Here is a 25,368-nt window from a genome sequence, read left to right as displayed (position 1 = left end):
AAAGAAAAAGAAAAAGAAAAAGAAAGAGAAAGAGAAAAAGAAAAAGAAAGAGAAAGAGAAAGAGAAAGAGAAAAAGAAAAAGAAAAAGAAAAAGAAAAAAAGAAAAAAAAAAGAAAAAGAGAGGCAGCACATTAGGACAGATTTGAAAGGTTCTTGCCATAACCTCAATATATATACCTTTGGTTCTTTTGAGGTAGTATTGAGTATGTCTGAGTACGTTCCTTATTTAATATCAGTATTTCTTTCTTCTCTGCCTTGGACAGAGAGTTATGAAATACAAATTATCTTGAAATATTTTTCGACTTTAAAGGCATGTAAAGTTTTCAGTGTAAACAGGCCTGATTACTATCATCTTCAGTCACATTCACAGACAGAAGAGGGAAAGGAGGGAAAAGCTCCTGACTTTTTTTCAGCTATTGCTATTCTCAAATACTATGTTAACATTATTAGTTCAAATATTTGATTTTTTTTTTTTGTTAGTATTTGAGATAAGCCAGGGATCATTGAATCCAACCCCTGACCCTGAACAGCACCATCCCCAGGAGTCACACCATGTGCCCGAGGGAACTCTGTCAGGCTGATGCTGTGACCTGGGGAGCCTGTTCCAGTGCCCAACCATCCTCTGGGTGAAAAATTCTTTCCTAATATCCTACCTTAACCTCCCTGACACAGCTTCAGGCCATTCCCTCAGGTCCTGTCACTGGTCACCACACAGGAGAGATCAATGCTTGACTCTCCTCTCACGAGGAGGTTTCAACAAAGATATTTTGTATTGTCCGTTGTTTCTGTATGCATTTGCTATGCAACAGAAAAATGCCCAAGAAGAGGAAAACAATTCAACAGCATTAAAATATTCATTTATCTAAAAGATGCTAGTTCACTGAAAGCAGGTGCTTAAGAAAAAAAAGCCAAATAAAAAAAAAAAAAAATTAGGTTTTTGGAGAAGATATGAGCTCCCTAAATTTTACTCTCAGAGGATAAAGGGCTTCTCAATACCTGGTGAAGAGAGGCTGGCAGCATTTAACTAGCTCTGTGCTGTTGGCAGGGAAATCTGTGAAGTTGGAAGCATTTCCTAATAAGATGTGGCAAGGAACTTCCAGACCAGGGACGGTCAGCATTCCTGTGAAGTAAGTTACAATTTTCTTAATGAGTAATGAAGAGGAAGATGAGATTTGGGGATGTGAGTCATGGGGGCATGATCAAATGAACCATCCTGGCTGACGTAAAATCACCATCTGAGGTGGTTATGTAAAAGTACAAGGTCAAAACCCCTGAACTGTGGGATTTTTAAAGAATCTGGATAATTTTAAAAAACTGAAGTAAGGAGCAACCACAACAATTTATTTGCTTTTTATATGTAGAAATTAAACTACAGCAACCTGTTACACTTAGATAATTTTGGTTTCCTTTTCTTTTGGCCCCTATTATAATAATACTGCGTAGTAATGCTTTTCTCACTGCTGGGTCAGTGAGTTTTCACTAACTAAAATGAAGCTATGTTGCACTTAAAGCAGTGCAAGTAAATACAGAACCTTTTATTTTGTTTTAAATAGTTTGCTTTGCTAGATGTTCTCCAAAATTTCCTACAAATAGTAATGTCTGCATTCACTGGAGTAAGGGAGACACAAAAGTATGAAAGTGATACCTCCTTCTCCATGTAGCGTTGTGGACACATTTTTAATATGTTCTTATCTTAACTGGGGTAATAGAAATTGCTTGGCTTTTCTACTTTCTCCTGAGCATAAGGAAAGCATTTGCCATAGCAAGACTGAGTGGAATGCAATTTTCTTTCCAAAGCAGATTCTATTATTTTGGGGAGATTTTTCCAGTAGCTGTTCACAATATTATTCTTAAGATCAGTATTGTGAAATAAGACATTTTAGTAGGGCTTCCTGGTTCCTCAGTTATGCAGAGTAGTGTCATGTATTAAAATATTATGGATGGTTAAGAGACTGATGTTATTTCAGGTGTGCTAGTTCTGTAGCCTTCAGAAAATAGTGTGGGCTTATCATTAAAATGTGTATGTTTCTGTTGCTACCATGAACACAAAGGCATAGAGAGGTTGTGGTAGAAACAGACAGTGCTTTTAGCTACATAAAATAGCAAGATCTTTCTTCACTGTTGAAATATAAGTGCTTTAATCTTCATCATAAAATTTTGTGTATCACATGCTCACGTAAGAGAGCTGAAAAGGAATTGTTAAATATTGAGGATAAATTTTACCTATTGAAACATATCAATTAATTAATCTTTTGAATAATTAGTATGTTCTTTTAATTTATTCCCTAAAATGACTGTTGCGTTGTGATTCTTCATTCAGATTAAGGGTGAAATTTTGAAAATAAGGATCAGCTGTGGAGTCCCAGTTAGGACCATTTCACTAGTCTAAATGCTCTATGGAAATAATATCCACTCAAAATATTGATTTAACACTAGGACAAAGAGTTGTTTAGATTCCTCCTCACTCTTTCACTCCTTCATTTCACTTTTCTGTTTCTTTTCCAGAATTGGTTCTCTGTATTGGTATCTAGTGCTGTGGAGGAGGGAATGTAATTCATCTATAACTTGCTTTGTTTATGAGTTACGTGATCTGCACAGACAAACAAGCAAACAGACCAAAAACCAACAAAAAACTCCCCCCAAAAAACACCATACCCCCCACCCTCCCAAAATAAAGGCATAATGGGAGAACTAAAATCTTTACATCTTTTCATATTCTAGCTTTCAAGAACCTTTTGTCTCGTATCAACTTTTAATCCTGCCAAACCCAAAGATATACTTGTGTTTGAGTGACAGGGGCAGCCCAGGTGGATATAGCTTGGTGCTGGTGCACTGCCATGTGGTGGTCACAGACTGTAGGGGACACCCAACCCCAGCACTGTACCTGCAACACAGGCCGTCATGAAACAGGCTGCAGTCCCCGCAATCATTGCTCTGAAAGCACCATCGGCTATCTCCTTCTTTTTTGAGGGAGCAATGCTTGCTAGGAAGAAAAATAAAGTGTATGTCAAGCAGAAATACATATAAGGAAGGTGAACCTGACAGCTTTTGCCCCCACAGGAGGAATTTCCCACCCTGCAGTTTGAACTAAGGGAAACATGGAGGAAAAATGAAATGCAGCACTTTTTAGTGGGCTGTTTGAAGGCCAAGTGCCAGTGTTACCTCTCTCTGTTAAGAGGGTGACTTATATGTAAAATGGTAACTTCTGTTTGCTTTGGCAGTTTGCACGTCTGTGCTGGATGACTATGCCCTTCGATGCGTCTGGCCCCATGGCTGGGTCTTGCTCCTCTATGCTGTCCCACTGCTGGCACTGCAGAGTCCACTGTGGCTTCTGGGTAAAGAGGACTGCCAGCAATTCTAGCTGCCTGGTGAGGAACTCAGATGGCTTTTCAATTTTTCTTCTTCCATTGAGATCTGAAAACCTTTACTTTTATTCTTTCCCTATAAGCCTACTGCATATATGTGATATTTTTACAGGAAATAGCCAATTTCATCTTTCAAACCAGCACACTGTGGAGATGATTTGCTTCTCCTGAAGCTCATGGGTAGTAATAGCTCAGGCTCATGTTTGAGGGCTAAACAGGGAGGGCTATCAGAAGGGCTTGGTTCCTTCTCCTTGGCCTCAGCACCTCTCCCAATACCTCCACACCAAAGCCTGTACCCCTCTGTGTGCCCTTCCATTCTCAGTTGAGTGCTATGCCTTGGCAGAGCAGCTGCTCAGCCCCTAAGCTGCTAAGCTTCACCCACAGCCTGCTCCTTTGGGTGCTTTCTTTGGGATTTGCTTGACAAACAAATTATCTGTGAGAGAGGTTCTTACTCAGGCCTCCTATTACCAGTCCCAGGGAGCCGAAGTTGGCAAACCCACAAAGAGCATAGGTGGCGATGACTTCAGAGCGAACCTGAAAAACAAACACACACCCTCTGAGTGGTTTGAAACAGCTCGTTGTGATTTAAAGGTCTGAAAACATGGCATTGTGGCTCAGGGTTCCGAGTACTAAAATCATTCTGTTTTGCTTGGTTGCTACCCAAGGTGTGGCTTTCAGAAAAGTAGACTTATTCTCTTCTTGAAAGTCACAGGCTTTTATACCCACTGCCCATGTGAGGACTCATAAGCCATGTGATGATTTTATCTTTCACGTATATTGTTGTGTCTTTTTGAATTGAGTACTAATAATTAAAGACAAAAAAAAAAAAAATCTGATCTTACTAGTGGCAACTTAGCTGCTGTTTTCTGAAAGTATGAGTCAGAGAGCTATAACACAACTTGTTTTTCACAGCTGGATGCCTCTATAAAACTCTGTTGGAACCTAAAGTTTTGGTATGTATCCCTGACTTCTTTGTCCCTGAAGAAGCAGCGGGCTCTATGTACAAAGCTGCTTTGTGCATACTCCACCCTGTGTGGAGAAGGCAAATGAGTCTCCTAGGAAGTGGGTACATTGAGGTGTTAACAGGCAGAGAGGAACATCATGATTTTGGAATCCCCATTAACAATTTCCATGCTGACTTCCACCCCCCTTCTCCCCCTGGGTAACACCATCTAAGCCTGGACCTCAGAGCAGAGACAAAGTTGGCCTTTGCCTCCATGGAGGGACACTCACAGGACACAAAATGGCTTTAGATAAAATCAGGCTACAAACCTTGTGGGCCTTCAGACAAACGTAGTTCAAACATTTTGAGAAAGGAGGCAACATATCTCAACAAATGAATTTGTCCCCCTGGAAGCTCTGAATTCCTATTTACTGTGGCTTAGGTTCAAGCTGAAAATGAGTGAGTGTTCTGGCAGGTTTCCTGTTTATTAGAAGTTTCCCTGGTTTAATTCCTCTTTTATGAACATCAATTTGTAGGTACTTTCAATCAATCTGCACAAATGCAGGAAAATGTTTTTCAAGTACCCACTCTACCAGCTTTTCCTAGAAAAACCTCTGTGTACTGTGATTTCCCTGCTTTCATTTGCACTTTCCTAGCTCTGAAAACAGGAAGCCGTGTAATTAATGACTCAGGTGAAGACACTTGTTTGCTCAGAGTGAAAATCTGTGTGTGGATGAATTAGAGAGCTCTGAAGCTGAAGAGAAATTAAAAATGGAAGGCAAGCACACCCTCATCTGAACTGTTGTGCTGTAATTATGATGGTTACCAGCCAATTTTTACCAGCATTATGAATCAAAATTGTTTATGTATTTCAGAGCTTTTTCACCAGGGAAGCTAATACAGCTCTTTACAGGTATTAGAAGTGAATGTGAAAGTTCTATATGACATCTTATGGGGAAGAAAGAAAGAAAAAGACAAAGAAAAAGAAAAAGGAAAAAGAAAAAGAAAAAGAAAAAGAAAAAGAAAAAGAAAAAGAAAAAGGGAAAAAGAAAACAGAGTGAAACAGAGTTCTTGAGATCTGTGTTTTAAGGCTGTATTCCAGGCTAAAAAAACCTTATTCACTTATACAGGAATTCAGTGCCACATTCACATAGTAGAAGGAAGCACTTCTATAGCAGGGCATATCGAAGATCATTCTAGCCCAGGACCCTATTGCCAACAATTTCAGGAACACTGGTAATGGATGCTCAAGCAAGGGTGCAAATATTTGACAGACCATCTGGCTTTCTACCTCCACATATGAAATATGTTCTGTTAATCAGGAATGCAAGTGGTCAAGAACGTGGGTTTGGTTTTTAATATAAGCGGTATTCACAGCATCCCATCTGATTCAAATAAGGAAATAAGAGCTGTACAAAATACTTTCTAATTCAGGATTTCTCTACAGTGACAATCTGTCTCAATTTGAGAAAGAAGGATCAATGAAGGTGAAAAGCTGGATATCATGGTTTTCATTGCCTGTGCTCAGGAAGAATTCAGCATGTGCTGTGCATGTGAATGCCAGAGGGTGGAGCAGTCATGTCTGCAAAGGTCAGCTTTGATCACTGCATGACCTTTGGCCCCGTGCACACACACCTAGGATGCCCTTAGCGCTGCCTTCCTCAGGGCACTGTAGTAAAAGTTACAGGTCGGTTGGGTAGACTGTGAATGAAAGGTGGGACAAGGCTGGAAAGCTCACCTGAGAGAGACTGGGTGGACTCAGTGTGTCAAGGGAGGTGTATGCCATGTAATACATGTCTTTTGTTACTGTCCTCTGCAGAGGGAACAACAGCCTACACAAATGTGTGCCAGTAATGCTGCCTGCTGGAGCTTGCTGGATGCCTCTCTTCAAGTTTAATGCTTGAACAAACCTCTGAGGGCAGGAGGATCCTCAAGTTCTTCCTCAGGGTTTTCTTGGGACAGTAGCTCATAGGAAAGTGCTAAGAATCAGGTAAGAAGAAAGTTGCCTTGAAGAAAGCCTTGTCTTAAGTGCAGTGTCCTGTGGGACACTGCATATTTCCAAACCCATGCCTTTCTGTTTCTATGTTTATTCAAGATGGCTAGGGCAGTGAAAGTCATGGCAGCCTCACAGAGGAATGCTGCATTCTCATAATTGAACTCTGTCACTCAAAGACACATCTTAAGAGTATTATGCAACCATTCTATGGCCATATTAAAAAATAAGTTGAGTTTCAACATTGAAGTATTAGATCAAATAAATCTGTAGAACAGAAAATGTTACTTACTGTCATATACTGCTTCACACCATTAATGTACATGCTTCCACCCTTTTCTCGGTTTTGAATCAGTTTTGAAAGGCGTTCATAAGCCACAAACTCATTGAAGAAAGTTTTGTAACCCAGTAGTCCACCGACAATAAAACTGTCTTCCCAGTCTACTCCCATCATGAAAGAGAATGGCATGAAGACATATGCACAAATGTTCTGCAGAATGTATAAGACAAAGCAGGTCAAGAGATATGGCTGGTCAAGGAACAACAGCATGCAGTAACTTTCCTAAACTTAAAATAAGGATGGTTTTGTTTTAGCAGAGGAAAACTGGCTTTGAATTTCTGCTGGCAATAACTCTGGGAGAGTTTTTAATAGTAAGGCATGCTTGAGTAACTTTTAAAATACTAATCCAGACTCTAGATATAACAAAATATTTATATATGCCCCTAATCTTATATCTAAAACAAAACAAACGTTTCTGTGCCTTTTTTCCCCTCAATAGGGCTTCAAATTAGGCAAAGTGTTTGATGACAAGAAGGAAGATTGAACTAAAAGAGCTGATAAGAGAAGTGAGAATTCTAATTCTTCTCCTGATTAAATCAAATGTGTTAATGAACATGCTTAATTATCAGGTTATTGGACTCCAACCAGCGTAAACAAAAGAGTTGTCTCTGCATAAAAACTGTGCATCTGATACAATTAAAGCTGTACCTACTTTTTCCTGGCATTACAAGATCTATGCAAATTGAAAAAGAAATCCCATTCACAGTATAGCTTATTTTTATATGGGAGAAAATAGCTCCAGTTGTGAAAGGGTTTGGTCAGATTGTCCTTAGGGAATGTAATGGAGGTCTTAAAGCAGTTACTATTTCTGGCTGGTTTCTCTGCCCACAAAAAGTTACGTTAGTGTCTCTCCTAAGGGAAGAATGGCTGCATGCATCATGTCTGTGTGTTTCAATTCTTTGTGGACTATCTACCTGTCCATATCTTGCACCATCCAGCAGTTATTAAAATACCAGCCTTTGCATGAGTATGCTTGAGGCACATACTTGTGCCTTTCCTCAGCTGTGGGTGTTTGGGGTGCAGTGAGATGTCTTGAAAGCTCACCAGGGTAATAACTTAGTATTGCTGAAGCCAGATCTGTTGTGAGTGACTATTCACTTCTGCAGCACCTTTAATACAAGTTATATCCATGTTTCCCACAGGACTTTTATTAGGGTCTTTCAAAACAAAAAGCCCCAAACCATTGAAACAAGGTAGTTGCATTGGGTCAAAATTCACATATTGACCTAGGTTTAAACGCAAGTCCTGTTTGAAACCCCTTTGCTCAGTTGAGTGATTCGGGTACGGTTTTATGTTGTAATTGTATTGAGAACTAGGAGATATCAAGTCTGGTTTCAGACAAGTCCAGCCTTGCCCCAGTGTCCCCATCTAAGCGAACCTAGCAAGCATTAAGGGTTTGATGGGATTCTCTGAAGCTAAAGCCACTCTAATATTTAGCTGAAGGAGATGTTAATGGCTTGGCAGGTGTGTAACTGACAGATCTGCTGCACTGCCAAGTCAGAGGGGGCAGGTGCTAGCATACTCCGTGTAAACATACTTTGAGGGTTAGAAAGAACACCACAGAGGGAAACTATATGTGGACTAATAGATACAGAAATACTTTTATGGCAAAAATTTTACTTTAAAAAACTTTCAGAACATGCAAATGAAATATGGGTTTAGATCATGTTAAAACACAAAACAACAACAAAAAAAACCCCTACAAACAAACCACACAAGCACTTAAATTTGAGAAAGACAAATTATGCATGTATCCAAGCTGCATGAAGGACCTGGAGACCATACCTCGAAGTTCAGCTGTGGATAGTCAAACAAGTTGCCCACCCAAGAAAGGCCTGAGTCAAGGAAGCTCAGCAGGGCAAGGAAGGAGATCACATTCACGGCGATGTTTGCTACCAGCCCAACGGAGGTAGAGGCACCCTGACTGGCTGCTTCCAGCAGATTCTTTGATTCACTTTGACAGTGAAGAAAAAAAGAGTGTGAACATCTTTAAACTCAAGAACAAATAATAGAACTAAAATGTACATGCACTTGATTAAAAGTCTAGTACTGAAACAGTTTGTTCACTCATAGAGAAAATAATGAAAAAGAATTATGAGGTGAAGTTGGATTTCCCTGTCCTCATGGCAGACACTTGAAGCATATGCTTGTGGTGCCCTGAGGATGAATTCTGGTACATTCAGGGTTGGGGAAGATATGGATCAGATCTCAAAACTGTAGCACTGCTGGGATTAGGGAGTGTCACCGCTCCTCTTCCATGCAGCCCTTGCAGAAATGCCTGGGCCATTCAGGAACAGATCCTTACAAACCTTTCTGCTTTGCCTGTCCTTCTTAAGAGAAGTCTCCCTGCAGATGGGCAACAAGTTTGCCGCTGTTGTTGAAATGATTGCTCTGCCTTTGCTTTTACATGTTTGTATTTTCAGATTCATTACAGAAAAAAGGCAGCAACATTACAAATGGGAAAGCCTCCTGGCAGGTCCTCAGGTAGGTATTTCCCTCTTTCTTTGGAGAGTTTACAGTTTGACCCAGGTCCTTGGCATATGTTAGATTATTATTGGGCACACTCACCTGAATTCACAAATCAACCATTTGCAGTATATTAGTCTGTAATTAATTTATTGTTTGCCCTCCTACTATGTAATCTCCCTAAAATTTATGTGTGAGGAGTTACTTTCCCAAAAACCATTTTTGCAGTAGTATTAACTAGTACCTGGACCAGCTTACCTTTTTGCCATTTGTAGGCCACTCTTCAGAGTTACCAGAGGCTTTTCAGTTTCAGGCCAGAATAATTTGGAGGCAGCTAACGATGCTGGTGCTGACATGACAGAAGCAGTCAGCAGGTGGGAGGAGGAAACCTAGAATTCCAGGTGATAGAAAATACTCCATGATAACCATATCATGCACAAACATGGAGGAAAGCAATTAAATTGGTTAGTTGTTTGGATGATTTTTTCTACAGGAGGTCATCAAAAGTTCTTATTTCTCATAAGGAAAAGAGAAAGAGCTGTCAGAAGACCAGGAATTTTTGTGGTTAATTCCTTCAGAGAAGAAAGAAACAAACAGTGAGAATGATTGAGGGACATTTTCAAAGCATTTTAGCTGGGCTACATACTTAAAACATTTCAGATAAACCAGATATTTTCTAGTTCTCTTCCCCTGTCTTACCCCAAAAGAAATATATGCTCCTAAGACACTTCCAGCGATAGTTGAGAATCCTGCTGTCATGACTGCATGGAGTTCAGATTTGGTGATGTATGGTAAGTAGGGCCGTACCAGGAGAGGAGACTCTGTCTGGAAGTGAAAAACAAGTATCAAATTAAGAAATCCCTAATAAAATCCCAAAGATTTCTTTTATTAACAGGGCAGAAAAATGAGTGTCTGCATCACACTTTCTTAGGTGTCTTTGACTAGTTAATCCTAGTGCTAACAAGCACTCGTATTTCATTAGACTGGGGATTTTTTATCCCAAGAAGGAGAATGTCTGAAGACAATTCTGGCTGGTTTACTGTCTCCCTGAAAGGCACAATGAAATTGTCAAGAAATTCTATTCCAATTCTGAGTCACTTAGGGACAGCCACAGATAAGGCTGTTTGTTAGTCAAGTGAAACATGCCCCTCTGGCATGCATGTGAGCACATTCTGGAGGCAGTGTCATGGAGAGGTACTACCCTAAACCTTGAAGCAGGGGGATGCGGTGATGCACCACTGCTAAATATCATGCCAATATTGCATTTGGACTTGGATGTTAATTGTTGATCTTTCTACATTGCTTTTAAGCTTTCGACAGATATTGTTGTAAATGTGGGTTTCACTCATTTCCCATTAAAGTGGTCTACTAGATGCTGTCCACTCATTTGGTGGATAAGGCCTTATACTGCTAGCCCTGGATCTTAGTTTTCTGCATCTCTCTCTCCTGCCCTTGGCCTGCTTTGCATGCTGTCTTTTCACACCACTTGCCTTTTCAATTGAAAAAGAATCCTAAAACTCTCATTTCTTCATGGCCTTGGAGTAATCTGGTAGGGAGACCTATCACCTACATTTATGTTTGACCTTCTGTCGGGAAAACATATCGCTTCCCAAATCCACTCCATTGTGCATCACTGCCAACATAGGAACATACCGCAATTTTGGAAATCAACATTAGACTTGCTGTAGTGGAATCCTGGCTTTATAAGAGATTTTTTTTTAATACACAAATGCTCAATGAGCAGCATTATTTCCCTATATTCTGTAGTATTGTGTTAGCATGTTTTTCTGTGCTCCAACTCACCTGTCCCACAAATATGTTACTCGCAGCTACCAGAGACTCAACAGGAGTTGTCCCCATGAAAATGTGCATTATCCAACCAACCTAAAATGATTTAAAAAAATAAACAAAAATTTGTTCTGGCCGTTCCATGCCCTTCTTGAGTTAATCATATAGATTTAAGAGTTCAGAGACATGTTACAATACTTCCTGAGATATGATTTCAGCTCCAAGGTGTAGCACATTCATGTAATTATTACATCCTAAAATAAGATAGAGGAAGAGCAATTTAACAGAACTGAGAGTACTCCAGGCTCCTTCTGGGCACAAAATGTTAAACAAAATTAAACAAAACAGATGTTTTCATGTGTTCTTATTATTTATGTTCTTGTCCAAAGAGACTTGGATCATATGAAGGGGAAAAATATGAAATTTAGATTAAGGTTAAAATTGTCTCGTTGCAATTTTAGCACACCAGGTGCTAGGTGAGGTTCATGGTGCTTATATAACAGTACTATGAATGTAAAGGGGCAAAGTACTTTTAATTTAGGAGTATCTTTAAATAAGGTTTAACGACCACCATAGAAGAAGATCTTTTCCCTCATATGATAGTTTTACTGGACAGATCTTATCTTAGTAGACACTAGCACTACACATAGATGCTGACAGAAATGAACACTTAGGAGAATGAGGCGAAGAACCTGCTTTGACCTTATTTGGGTATCTGTGATAGGAAGGTACATGCAATTGCTACTGAAACACTTAGCAGAAATCCACTGTCTGTGACTTAATCTCCATCCTGCACTTTGAGGGCTGTGAGAAGGGCAGGTAAAAAGGAAGATTTAAGCGTATGGCACCTGAGGAATGCTAAAGCTAGCCAGGGAAATCTAACAATTAATATGACATAAGCAATGAAACCAGACTGAGAGACAGAAAATGTGGAATGTGATGCCAATTAAGATTTTGCAATGGTAATATTTGGAACTATTTCCAGGCTAGGTTCCTCTGCATGTGTTCAAAATGTTTCCCACACTAGCCAAATGAGCACCTAACTGGTAAAAATGCATACCTTTCCAATAAGCCACTGCATAAACCCCACGTGGTAAAGCATAGACATAACCGTACTGAAGAAAACCACAATTGGCAGGACCTGGTTTGAAGACACAAGATCATTAAAACTTCTGGAGTAGTTTCCTGTCCTTTAGGCCATTTAATCTTTGAAAATGGAATCCTGCTTTTGAAGTTGTACTTACAGGTATTGAAAAGTCATCTTAAAGTTTACTCTTAGCTCTAAAATTTTTGACCTTCCTGATTGTGCTGTAATTAAGTAATTTTCACTTATCTACATAGTTTTCTAACACAACCGTGATTGTTTTGAAACTGTCTGGTTTAGCATGATATATGTTAGTTTATAGCCATGTTTAAGTTAGTTCAAACATTTACATTCTTTAAACAGAATCTATTTAAAGGTATATACTTACTAAATACAAAATGTGAATATCCATCTCTTACTTTGGAGACTGAAAAATACTTTCTTTCAACATAATTTAAAAGAATTGCATGAATGGATTATTAAAAGGATTGGATTATTAAATCTGATGGATTATTAAATCTGTTGGGTTTCCATGCTGAATAAAACTAATATAACTTGATTCTCAAGTATGTTAAATATACAGGACCCCACCACTTCTATGCTAATACACAAAAGAAAGAAAAATTCCCCCAAAGTCCACAACTAGTCAGACAGATTAGTTACAGCTAAAACAGTACCACTGTTACATGAAAAGGGGAGGCTTCCTCAACCCTTAGTGTGGAGAGATTTATGTGACCCTCAGTGTTTAATTTGTCTGACAGCGTCCCAGGAAAGCCAAGACCCTTGTACCTGATCAGTTTGTCAGTATCCCATTAGGGGAACTCCTCATTGAGCAGTCCTGCTGGATTGGAGGGTGGTTTGACTGTCTTAGTCAGGGACACACACCACCAGCACAAGGGAGACCTCTCAGCAGGTCTTTCCCTTTATTAGAGTGTATTATCCATTGCTGGCAACTGCTAGCATCTATGAAGGATTCACACTAATAGTTTATAGGATAACACTCTTTATTAATATAAAATCATGACAGGTTAAGGTTTGAAGATTGTTGATGATAGTATCTGACTGCAAAAATATACTTAAAGGAAGACACAGACATGCTCAAATCCCCAGTAAAAGTAGTCAGGGTTCATAGAGTCTGGTTCTTACCCAGTAGGTGTTCCTATGGGAAAGAAGACAGGTTCAGCCCATCAACAGCAGCTACGATGGAGTGTTCCCTAACTTTTCCTCCATTCTTAAGTTACATAATATTTCTTCATGTTTACGTGCAGCTTGAGTGACTCTAGTCATACATACCTTTGTTACTGATCAGTGTAAAATTGTCTCCCTTCGCTTTTAAAGATACAGTCAAAAATAATGCAGAGAGCATCCCATTGAGGGGTGGCAGTACCTCGGGGACGGGTAACTTTGACATGGATGTGTGCATTAATATTATTATTAGGCTTTAATGAAGCAAGTTCATCAAAGGAGAGGGATTTCGTCACAGTTGCTGGCTCAGCAGTGGGACATCTTCCCTTCTTTCCCCGGGTTGACAGTTGGTATGTGGCTTATCAGCTACAATGTACCACCAAGGTCCCTTGCCTGCAAGGATTTCCACAGAGCCTGGCCATGGTGTCTCCACTCTGCTTCACCCTCCATGTCATCCCCCTTAGTAGATGATGGTAAATCATCGTGGAAGAGGTTTCAAGTCATGCGCCAACCATACTCCATGCAGGGAGCAGCAACCGTGATTTACCGTGTATTATAATTCCTGTTAAGATGCTAATATAACCCCTCAGTTTCCTCTAAATGTATCTCCAGTTACCAGTCCACAGGGCCCCAGTCATTTTCCCACAGCCACATAAGCTTTCATGTGTGTTCACTAATGAGATAATGCATTGCAAATAAAATCAAGTAACAGAATGAAAAACAACAAACCACTTTGTTAGTTCAGGCCTTTTCAGTAAACAGACGCTATGCCTTTCTAGAGGAGAGCTGGTACTATGAACAATTTTGATAAACATTTAGAAACTCAATTTTGATGATCAGAACCTTTCATTGAAAGGACAGAGTGCAATTAACCAATATTGTTGTGCTGTTCAACAGGTTAATATAATGCTGCTTTCTCAAGTTTGGTTCTTTGATCTTTTTGTGATTCTGTAGGGATAGTTTGCCATGCAGTAATACCAGAAGCTTTAGATCAGTAAAACAAATATCTTTCTCTCCTGCCTTTTCTTTTGTTATTACCATACAAAGCAGGGAGTTAAAATTGTTGGCTGCTCTCAACTCCCCTCCCATTTGTGGCTTGATGTTTAACTTTTTCCTTGTTTTCCTTTAAAGAAGTTGCTATTGATGTTTAAGGAACATCCTGCTTTTTCATACACTCCTAAAGCTTGACCTTCAAAGCAAAGCCTTTCTCAGGGAACCATAAATTTTCCTGGTGTTAAAAAGAAGCTAAAGATTTAACAGAAGTCTTATTTCTTCTTTGCTCAAAGCAAACATTGCCTTTTGTAGTCAACAGGATAGAAGACAAAGTACTAAAAGGCCGTTTCCATCTAGTTAACTGCTTGGAAGTGCTTATTTATGTGGGAAAGTGTTTTTTTTCAGAATTCAGAAATGATGCATCTGCATACACAAATACACATCTAAAATAACCCAGTTTATGCATGTAAATGCGTGCATTTTTGACTAATTAGTGCTTCCAGAACCGTGTGCTCAAAGGCACTGGGGGACTGGTGGGCCAGGTCAGAACCCATACAGGTGTGCATATGCACATATGGGATGTGTCTGCTCTGGTAACATGTCCACTTCACCTGGCAGAAAACTGATGTGTCCCTGCATATTGCTAAGGATGCAGTATGGATACAACTGGACTCTGAGTTTTCTGCAAAGACATATCCTGTCCCTTGTCTAATCTCTCAGGAGCTAAGCACTGTCTTTGAAGGATGCTTTGAAGTATCTTGGGGCAAGATTTGGAGAGATCATCACAACATGCAAAGCCCATAAAATATCTGAAAGATATAAAGAACCACTTTGGACCAACTTAATGTCTAAGTAAATGACAAGTGTTTCAAGAGAGAAGAGGCTGGCTGTCACTCACTGTTGTTGGAAGAGGGAATTCCCTGTCTACAGGAGGAGCAGATGCAACATGTTTTGGTTCTGCTGTACACTTGTCTGCCATATATATATACACATATATATATGCAGCTCTGAAAATCAACTCATGGGTTTTTGTTTTCTTGTTTTTCAATGTGAGAATAATCTACTTGCTCCTGTTATAATCTTCTAAAAATACCATGGTTTTGCTGGCTTGAACCATAGCATAAGACTGATGGATGTTTGCCTACACAGAAGGAAACTAGGGCTGTCTGGTCCCTAGTTATGGCTTTAGTAAGCAAAGTATTTTGCATCATCACTAAGGCACTAAAAGTCACCTTGGGAAAGAATCATATTCATAAGGTATTGTCAAAAACTACAGAAAAAATAACACAGGGGTGTGGGAATTAAATAATTTAATCCCCAAAACATGCAGTTGGAAAGAAAAATTGTTATTTGAGTACTCAATAGAGTAAAAGTGAGAGGAGCCTGGAAAGCGAAACTAAAGGTGCAAAAGTACTGCTCTTAAAATGTAATTCATATTTATTGATGAAATGCCTAATTTCTTTTTTCCTTCTAAGATGTTCTGACTATTCTTAGTAGCAGGCTATTTTGCATATAGCAGCTTCTTTCTCAAGTAATGAAAGAGCTAAGGTTGAAGAATATCTAGTTTGGAATATCACCTCAAGAAAAAAAATAAGATAAAAGGCATATAAGTCCATGGTCAGGTATCTGAAATATCGAAAGAATGGTCTCTGAGTAAGTCCTGGTACATTTTTCTTATTTGTTTGGGGTTTATTTATTTGTTTTTTGGGTTGGTTTGGGGTTTCTTTTGACTTATATGTTCTTAATTCGAACCTAAGCAGGCATTGTGGCATGAGCGACTTCTCAGACCAAAACTAGGAAGGATGCTGGTACAGATTAGAGAGCACAAAGCAGATGAACTGCATTCCAGCTGTTTCTTAGGTCTCTTAAGAGAAAGATGGGAAATCTCTCTGTGATCTTACTAATGCAATAATAATGTAGTATCATGCAATTCTTCTTTCTAAGGGAGCTTCTAGCTCTTCTCCCAAGCATGAATAAATACACATCTAGGTTCTACACTTCTTCAGGGGGAATGTCTGTGAGGCAGTGATCTGCACACCACTTAAAGGCACAACAACATAGCATGGTAGAGCACTTTTACTCATGGAGAGGTAGGGAAGATAGGTAGGAGGTAATATTTCTTTCAGTGGCCAGGTACAAGCCTTTTAACCTATTCCTTGTAGAGAGATATGCCAAAGTTCTGTCTACATGCAATATATGTTGTTATAATTAAACTAAATAAGTGCAATCTAACTCAGTGTATAGCAGACAATGAAAGGGCTCCCAAATTTTCTATTCAGAATGTCACATAATAAGGCATAATTTGCCTGCTGATTTCTCTGATGACTACACGGGTATCACAAGACAAAATAAATTTATTTCCCAGCTATACTGTTCCTCTTACCATTGTCTATCTGCCACATATGGCATATAACAACCGTCTTACCTTAAAAGCAAAGAAGTGATCCGTGTATTTGTCACCAAACACAAACTTGGCACCTGTATCAGAGTACTCCAGAAAAGTCTAGGGACAGAAAGCAAAATAACTTATCCATAAAACCTGGGTACCTGCCAAAACCCAAGAAAATATTGCTAGTTGTCTTGCAGAAATTTGGTGAGGTACAAGAAGATTGGGCTCTGATTTGTAGGGGTCCAGGCCTCGCTGACTGTGTTTGGCTGAATTGAGGATCTCTGCTGTGCTCTGCTGAGTACCCGACAAAATAGAGGCCATAAGCTACACTGAAAGAAACATTTACTCTTTAATCCAAATACGCTGGTGCATTCCTATGCTCCATCCGATGTAAATAGGTAAAATAAACTACACGGCTTAAAACGGAGGTTTGATGGCTGAAGTAACGAGTTTGGGAAGGTGTAGCTAAGAGCTAGCCTAAGGGAATCTTCTACTTTTTAATTCTGATCCGGTGGTGCATTTTTATACTTCTGATGCAAATATATGCGTTAATGATACAGTTTAAAATGGAGTTAAAATACATTTTGTAATAGCTACCGTAATTAGTTCTGACAGGAGAGACTGTAAGACATAAAAATATGAAGCTAACGAAAGGGGGCACCAGACCTGCTTCGGTCAGAAACTGCAAACCTGGTAACAAAATCCAGCTGACTCCCACTGCCTGCAGATTAGACGTCAGATCTGTGCTTTTGCTCCCACACAGAGACAGTACATTCTGCACTGTCTGGTTTTACAGGTGCTTAATTACCTGTGAAGAACAGCCGTGAGAATAGTATCCCTGGGGTGAAAAGTCTGAACGTCCTTCAGGGGGGTACTCTCTGATCTATATTTTGGATATTGCTTATTCATTAGTTTACAGTACGAGACGTAAAAAAATTTTGTGTCTGCAGAGACATCTGTGGACAGATCCCATCCCATCCACTTTTTAGAGATCCCTTCTGGCATGCAGATGTGGTTTTTGCCACCTGTATGTATCTGAATTAATTTTCTTATATGTTATGAGGACTATGAAATGTCCTGGGTGCCAGGAATGTTGCTGCTCTCAAGATAATTAGGGCTGTGCCCTAAATCCCAAGGCTTTTCAGCATATCATGTTTATTGCAAGGGTGATTTGGAGTTGAGTCATTTCTAAAAGTTCCTATGAGTGCCCTGGCACAACAGTAGTTTGTGTTTCAAGAATGCCAATTTACAACTTCAGCCCAATGATGGTAAAGCCATTAATAAATGGGATTACTCTGGCCACTGTATTAATGGAACAAAAAATAAATGAGAAGAAGGTTGAATTCAGGAAGTCAACTACCTTTCTGAGAATCCATTTTTCCTCAAGAGGAGAAAAAATCAAGGGACAAATGGATCCTTGAACAGACTGTTCATATAATTTAAGACTTTCAAGACAGAAAATTATATTAAACAAGTAAGGATTTTGCTCAATAGCTTACCTGGATCTGAATGCCTAGCCAGTTAAATACATCAAAACCCACTTTGGTCCTCAGAATAAGAACCCCAAGAATAAACTGCATTCCTATTCCTGAAAATACTGGTCTCCAAGCAACCTAGATAGACAGAAAAATAAAGAAACTGCTTGTTATTTATATAAATAATAGTTTACTTTGGATGTTTGTTTAAATAATGTAAGGGTATTGCCTGACTATACTGCAGGACAGGTGCAGCTGCCAAAACAGGTTGTAGGGGACTTGGATCTTCACATATCTGGACAGAGAATAAGGAGATATTTTTATAGGGTTTGTCATTGGGTAATTTCAACTCTGCTGCTGTCCACTAGCTTTAAAGACTTCTGATACCTGAGAACTACTCAGTTATGTATTGTGATTCATCATATAAAGGCAGTCATAGGAAAAACTGTGACTGCTTATGATGAGTTTCTCTTCACTACACTGATGATTCCTGTTCTGCTGCCTCAGAACACATCTTTGTTTTGTAAAATTGAATCAAATTACTTACAAGACAAAAAGCTGAGATGGTGTTCTCTAATTTAATCAGATCATATTTGAGTAACACAAACCAATTAGGTGTAATGAGGACTCATGGGAGAGCACAAAGCATTCGGAGTATGAGTTTTCACCTCAGTTGGAGACGACAGCAGTTGCAAAGGATGGGGTAAGTTCATCAGTCCTTGCTGAGAGGACTTCACCTGTTAAGAAAGTCTCAGCACTGAGAGAAGACATATTGAAAAGTATTGGGAAAACCTGATGAGCTGGACAATAGATATATGATTAATGAAAGCATGCAGAGGTATGTGAGGCATGCCAACAGGAGTAAAAGCTAAGGTGGTAGTTGTGGTGGCTGACTTAAGCCCTTTGTAATACCACAGCAAACCAGAGCGGACATTTCTGGTGGAAAATTAAAATAAATGGCATTTACAAGCCTATGGGAGTGGGTGAGCAAAAGGTGAGGATCTCAGCTCAGCCTCAGCTGCTGAATTTGCAGTGGGAAACAAACTTGTGAGGGGTTAAGAGCTATACAAATCTATCATATCTCTGGTTCCATGCTATTTGTGTTGATGTGATGATGGTGTCCTCAAGTAAATAACTGTGATGTGCTGGGGACTGTGGTGAGGCTCCTGTGGGTGAAAACATGGAAAAGGCCTATCTCAGCTTGCACTGGTACTCCAGGAGCAAATGTATTCCAACCTGTATCATGGCTTGAACAAAAGATGGGCAGCTGCTTCCCAAAATAGTGAGAGACCAGTGTTGGTACAGCCCCACGCATGCTCCCCAACAGCAAATTTACTTTCCTCAGAAATTAAATACGGTGCTTAGTCTCAGGCAAGCCTATATTTTTACTTTCCCACATTTTGTTACTCTTACTAGACTTGGTGCTAGGGTAGGGGAATAGCTTTTTAGACACAGAATAAGAAAATTCCCGAAAGGCCCATCAGGGAATAAATACTCACTCTGGTTGGATATTTGGAAAAGATAAGCATCAGGAGAACATACATCACAAGCCCACCAAAGGAGATTAGCTGACGGGATCCTTGTTTTGTTGTGTCGAAGATGAGCCAGCAAATTATAGTTGTAATAAGAGCTGCACACAACACCCTAGATAAAAAAAAAAAGCATCATGATATCCTGAAATAGCTGTTTGGGATATTTCTTTCCCTTCCTGTACCCAAAACATTTGCATCTCTGTTTGTAAATTAACTCTTTGTACAATGTATTGTATGAAACCTGTAGCTCTACACAAGCAGGAACCTGCCCTTGCTGATGCACCTCTGGCAGCATCCTTGGTGACATCTGGAAGAAATGTCCTCCAAGGCAGAGTATGAGGGGAAACCCAAAAAAAGCATGAGTTACTCTTGTCGGGGTGCTATTTCTATTAAATGAATTGTGATATCTTTCTTTCTCACTTCATCCTTCTTTTCCTTCCCTTCCTTCCTTTTCTTTATTGAATCTTTCTTTAGTTCTAGGCAAGACAGGCTGTGGTTTTTACAACTTGCCCTATGCTCTTTAGCTGGTGGGGCTATGAAGCACACTCTACTTAGGAGCAGGCTGTAAACGGCTCTTTGTAACCATTTGGTCTGCTCAGCTATCTCAGAAACAGTGGCAAGAGACGTGTACATCTGTGTTTCAGTGTTTCTATGGTCCCCACTATCAGAACCACATTAAGCTTATTTATTGAAGGTAATTACCACAACAACAGCCTGGAAGGCAACAAAATACATCATCCCATATACAGAGAGGATATAAATATAGTCCCAGATCTTTAATGCTAGTTTTGTCTAACTGTAAGCTTTCACTGATTTCAGTGGTACCTAGGTACATAAATTCCATTTTTAGATGTGGATTAAAAACATTGCAGGCAAACTCCACAAAATGGCTTGGCCATTGCAATGCTGAGTAACCCTTTCTACACCTGAGAGACTTCCTGTCTCTTGGAAGGAAACAGTTAAGCACCTAATCTGCGTATGTACAATTTAAGGATTGCAGCCCAGGTAACATGGCACTTACTGCCCCAGCTTGTTCTGTCTGCTCCTCGGGGCTCTCCTGTTCCTTTTGCTCCTTCTCCCAGAGAGGCTGTCAGATCATCTAATGGAAATACTTCTGTGTGACTGCTTTCTAATGTGGCTCCCGAGGAGAAGGACCACAATCTCTATAGGACCTTTCTTAGCAAAACCATTTTTAAATCTTAAGAATAATCTGGGACATTTCATGCACTGAGAATGACTCCTCCTTAAAATTCTTTGTCTCTCAGCTAGTAGTAACCTAGCTGAAACAGAAGGTAGCTTGTGAATTTAGCTTTCCTTTTTAATGAGATTTCATTTGGTCTTTTCTTTGGTCTATAAGGCTCCTTGTCTCCTCATTTTCCCGGGGATAACTTCAAAATCCCTGATCACTGCTCATGAATACTTGAAATAACTATCTGACAGGTCTAATTATTTACCATTTATCTACCAGATGAATGTCTACCATCCCAAATTAAGGTCATACGACCTTATTATGACATTAAATCTGGCTGGCATGTTTTGATTCCTGAAGGTCAAGTAAAAATTGCTGTGGAGATATGTGGAAAAGCAGTATCTAGATAATACACTCCAATCTTTAGCAGTTTGCATATGTTAGAATTAAGGTTTCAATAAACCTAACAGCTCTCTGAACAGTGAAGCACTTTCTGGCTTGCAGAAAGAATGCAAAAGCCAGCAACACACATGGACTTTTTTGAACGTATTCTCTTTGAACCACAAATGTGTTCTGCCTCAATTCATGGTATTTTCCTACTCTTTCTGTGAAGACTTTTGATCCTCAACTACTGTATTGAAATCCTGAATGTGTTCCTGATATCTATAAACTGGTAAATACTGAATGATTCTGTATTATTGAGATATGTATGATTGACCCATCTCCTTGTGTTTATGGGGGAGTAAGTTGAAATAAAATCATAGGGGTAACTTGACTACTGCATTGTCCTTCTACATAAATAGAAAGTAATTAATATTTACCATTTCAACCAAAACCACTGTTTTTTCAGATATCTGTCTCCAGGGGAAAAGAGCGCAGCAATTCTGTCTTCATACTTAGCTATTAAAAAATCCCAGCAGATGAAGAAGATGGCTAGGACAGTGACAACAAAGAGTGGCAAAGCTCTCTGAAAATTCAAACTGCAGGCTGCAATAACTATTGCCAAGTATGCTGTCACAGAAACAAGAATATACATGTCAGTTGGTTGGTCTTTTCAAAAACAGGATCAAACCTTAAATTTATAAGATGTGATCAAAGTCAGGCCCGTGTTTATCTTTTTGGTGCTTTTCTGACTCTCAGACTAAATACTGAAAAATTTTGCTTCTGTGAATAGTGTTGTTGCTTATGATATGCTCGTTGATATGAAAGGTGGCTTTCATTCTATCAAAGCAGGTTATACGCTTTTGCCAAGGCAAATTCATGTCAAACATGTTAATCACTCGAGAAAATTAAACACATCTATAGAACTTCTCTTTCCTGTGTAAAAAGTATGAATTAAGAGCATGAGTCTTTTTCCATTTTTCAAAAGAGGATGAGTTTGACCAATAAAACTAGAAACAAACACTTACAAACATATGTCAATTGACTGAATTGATGACCTTTCCAAGTAATTGTGAAGCTTAAAAGTAATTTATTTCAGAAAGTAGTTACGAAATTATTTGACAGGTTCACTGGTGATAAATGCTGGCCAAAAAAATATTCCGTTCTTGTAAAGAATAATTTGATTTTGTCTATGGCAAATAATGAAGAAGGACTACTGATTTTTGTAATGCAAGTTGGTTTTTTTACGGAATTAATACATGAAATCCTGTCATATTCTTAGAACTCACTCACTCTCTTGAGCCAGAACATGTCTGTACTATGACAAAGCAAGACAAGATGATGTTATGAGGGCAGGATATTCAGCATGCAAGCAGCACTTTTATAACCCCTTCTGGTGTGCTGATGCCTATCTCACAGACATATTTCAAGTCTCTGGGTTCCCAGTAGTCAAGCAGTAAGATCTCAAAAACAAACTTGGTGAAGTGGAAAGAAACAAACCAACCTGCTTGCGAATTAAGAAAGGGAGAAAGAAGAGTATCTGAATGATTTTGCAGTGCATACTGTCTAAGTACATTCACTCTACAAAAAAATTGCTGTGACTATTGAGTAATATGGTCAGAAGAGAAAACTTTCATTTCCAGCCTGTTGATTTAAGTCCAGTCCTATTAGGTGGCTGACTGTTTTTAATGTGATTTCATGGTTTTGGACAAGTTACTGAAATCGTAATTTTGGAGTCGCTGGTGATAGAGTAGACACAAAGTCTGAACTATCCTGTTATCGCAAGTTTAATTGCTAGTCAGACTTTAAACGTGCTGGAGAAGCAGTTTAGCAAGATTTGTGCTTTTGTTATGTTTGGGAATGAGCAGATTTTGCAATCTGGAATTTTCTCTGGGACTAAATTCTTACCTACTTTGAAATACATTCTTAAAGACAGTCAAGAGTTTTTATGTCAGACAAAGACACTGCACAGCCTACAATCTCAAACAAGTAAATAAAAAAGGCTTCAGCAATCCTGGGTGTAACATATACTGTACCTGTTATTAAAATTCCATAGACCACAAAATAAATTCTGGTTTTATGTTTCTTGCAAAATTCGCAGACTTCATCATATTTTTTTTCTAAGAGCCTAGGAAAAAAAATTAACAAAGAATAGAAACGTAAGCTTTTGCAGAGGAAAATTGTGTTATATTGGTCAAAATTTCTCCACTGGAGTTCACTGAACTTGGTAAGGGTTAAATTTGGATCTCAAAGTGACAGATAAGAAGTGTCTTTTGAGAGGGACTTCTTCGGGTTGATGTTGGACAAGTGAAAAATAAAATACAGCAGATATGTAATGGGACAATTTGTAATGTAATGGGGCAAAGTCAGCAGGCTAGTTCTCCTACCCTCTAAAGTACAGCTCTTCTGTGAAGAGATCTGTTAATGGAGTTAGTGCAAACTGAGTAGGTAGGTAAAGATTGAGTGTTCGTTACTAGACCCACAAAGTCTGCTAATACAGACAGCCCAGCATTGCTATGCAGAACAGTAGTGTTGCTGTAATTGTGAAGGCCTAACATTTGTGTGTGTGTGTAAAATAAACAATGCCCAATAAAACCTTATTACAGTGTGCATAGATGTTTCTGGATTTTTTAAAATTTTGTAGTTATTACATTAACTTTTCATCTCATTATCTCATGACAATTTTATTTGTTATATTTGAATGTCATGCTCTAGTATCAGTTCCTCCAATTATAACGTATTTCACTTTGTTTTCCTCACTAAAGGTAACAGCATGATTTCATGAGGAAGGTTGAAGCCTAGGGAAAGAGAGGTAAGGGAGTTTATTCAATACAGATTTCCGATGTTAAATATGCTTGTGACGTGGACGTATATCAATTACAAAAGCAGTGGCTAAATAAACACCTTCATATTGTGCAAGCTGGAAAAAAATTTCAGCTATGGGTCTGTCATCTCAGAGGCACTGCTTTAGAGAGGCACATCCCTAAAGCAGTGCCTCACATTCCCAGTCCATAAAGGCAGTGTTATATTTAGAGATGTTAATTATCCAGACTGTACTTGTTTGGAAAATAAATGCAGCTGGAGCTAGATGCACACTGAAATCCAGCATGAATAGCCTTCTTTTTTGCACTCAAAAAATTTCAATTAATTTGAAATACATTTGAGAGAAAGAAATATTAATTTAAATTATATCAGCACTCAGAAGAACAGAGCAGGAACACACTCCTTCACAAGTACAGAGAGTAATAGGTTCTCTGAGAAATCTTGATTGCTCTTGATACTTCAATTTCAGTTCTGGGAATTCCTGTTGCTTCACAAATCATAGCCTTTTTTTTTCTAACTTGTAGGAACATTAGGTTATCTACCCAATCTCAGCAGAAAGATTAGATAGAACAGGAAAAGAAAAAAGGAGAAATGAGAGACAAATAGACGAAAAAGGCATTAAATTTATGGCTCGTCCATCACCCAAGAAAAGGAAAAAATACTATCTACAATCTGTTACTGCTCCTTATGACTCCTTTGTGATTTAAAATTGTTACTTTCAGATTACAATTTCTTGTAATTCCTTCTTTTATCTAACATCTCTCTCTCCTTGTTTTATTAATTTAGACTATTATCACCTTGGTACCAGGATATCTTAAATAATTAGATACATATGTCATAAATATGCAGCTCTGTTCTGAAAGGTGGCAGAAGAAATATGTTCCTTATGAAATATGGTTAATTTACTAAGGAAACATTCTATTCTGAAGTTGATCCCAGAGGCTTGAAATGTAACTGAAGATGTTGAAAAAACAGGTCTCACTTAAGCACATTAATGTGAAATATTTATATATGTCAAAACTATTCTTGCTTGCATTTTGCAATTCAGAAATCAATTTTCTCTTGTGTATGTACTCCAGAAGAGAATGCTAACACCTTGTACTTGTGTAGTGAATCTGTGTTATCAATAGACTGATCTTTCAAAAGCGCTGTGTCTCAGACCACAGGCTATTCAGTACTATCTGTTGAAAGAAATCAATGACACTTATGAACATTTAGTATGATTTCAAGTATTGTGTCTTTACTTTTTTAATGCCTTAAACAGGGTTTGTTATTTTCACAAAAACTCTTAATCCTCAAGTAAAATGTGGATGTGTGTTTTCACTCTGTGATCACTTGGGAGTAGTACAAACAAAATGTAAAACTTTTCTCCATTAAAATGGCTTTTTTTCACAGCTATTCTGTTCTTATTTTGTGCTGGAG

General features: G+C 38.8%; 1 protein-coding gene across 3 annotated transcripts in view; it reads right to left on the bottom strand.

Moving 5' to 3' along the window:
* The window catches only part of SLC28A3 (solute carrier family 28 member 3), a 38,851-nt gene that overhangs the window by 1,022 nt on the left and 12,461 nt on the right, over window positions 1-25,368 (bottom strand). For all 3 annotated transcript variants that reach the window (XM_042033686.1, XM_042033687.1, XM_042033688.1), the window contains 14 exons: window positions 23,160-23,251; window positions 21,564-21,753; window positions 19,521-19,665; window positions 18,046-18,159; window positions 16,583-16,660; window positions 11,956-12,036; window positions 10,911-10,991; window positions 9,807-9,932; window positions 9,366-9,496; window positions 8,427-8,595; window positions 6,594-6,791; window positions 3,818-3,899; window positions 2,885-2,983; window positions 997-1,120 (listed from right to left, as the gene is read on the bottom strand). In XM_042033686.1, coding sequence (XP_041889620.1) covers window positions 997-1,120; window positions 2,885-2,983; window positions 3,818-3,899; window positions 6,594-6,791; window positions 8,427-8,595; window positions 9,366-9,496; window positions 9,807-9,932; window positions 10,911-10,991; window positions 11,956-12,036; window positions 16,583-16,660; window positions 18,046-18,159; window positions 19,521-19,665; window positions 21,564-21,753; window positions 23,160-23,251 — 1,710 coding nt within the window. The remainder of the gene's footprint in view (window positions 1-996; window positions 1,121-2,884; window positions 2,984-3,817; window positions 3,900-6,593; window positions 6,792-8,426; window positions 8,596-9,365; window positions 9,497-9,806; window positions 9,933-10,910; window positions 10,992-11,955; window positions 12,037-16,582; window positions 16,661-18,045; window positions 18,160-19,520; window positions 19,666-21,563; window positions 21,754-23,159; window positions 23,252-25,368) is intronic.

The sequence above is a fragment of the Corvus kubaryi genome, unplaced genomic scaffold (genome assembly GCF_017639235.1).
Source record: "Corvus kubaryi isolate FWS band 111438036 unplaced genomic scaffold, C.kubaryi_AGA036_p1.0 37357, whole genome shotgun sequence".
In the NCBI taxonomy this organism is placed as follows: Eukaryota; Metazoa; Chordata; class Aves; order Passeriformes; family Corvidae; genus Corvus; species Corvus kubaryi.
The sequence above is the reverse complement of the archived record's forward strand: the minus strand, read 5'-3'. Positions and strand labels throughout refer to the sequence as shown.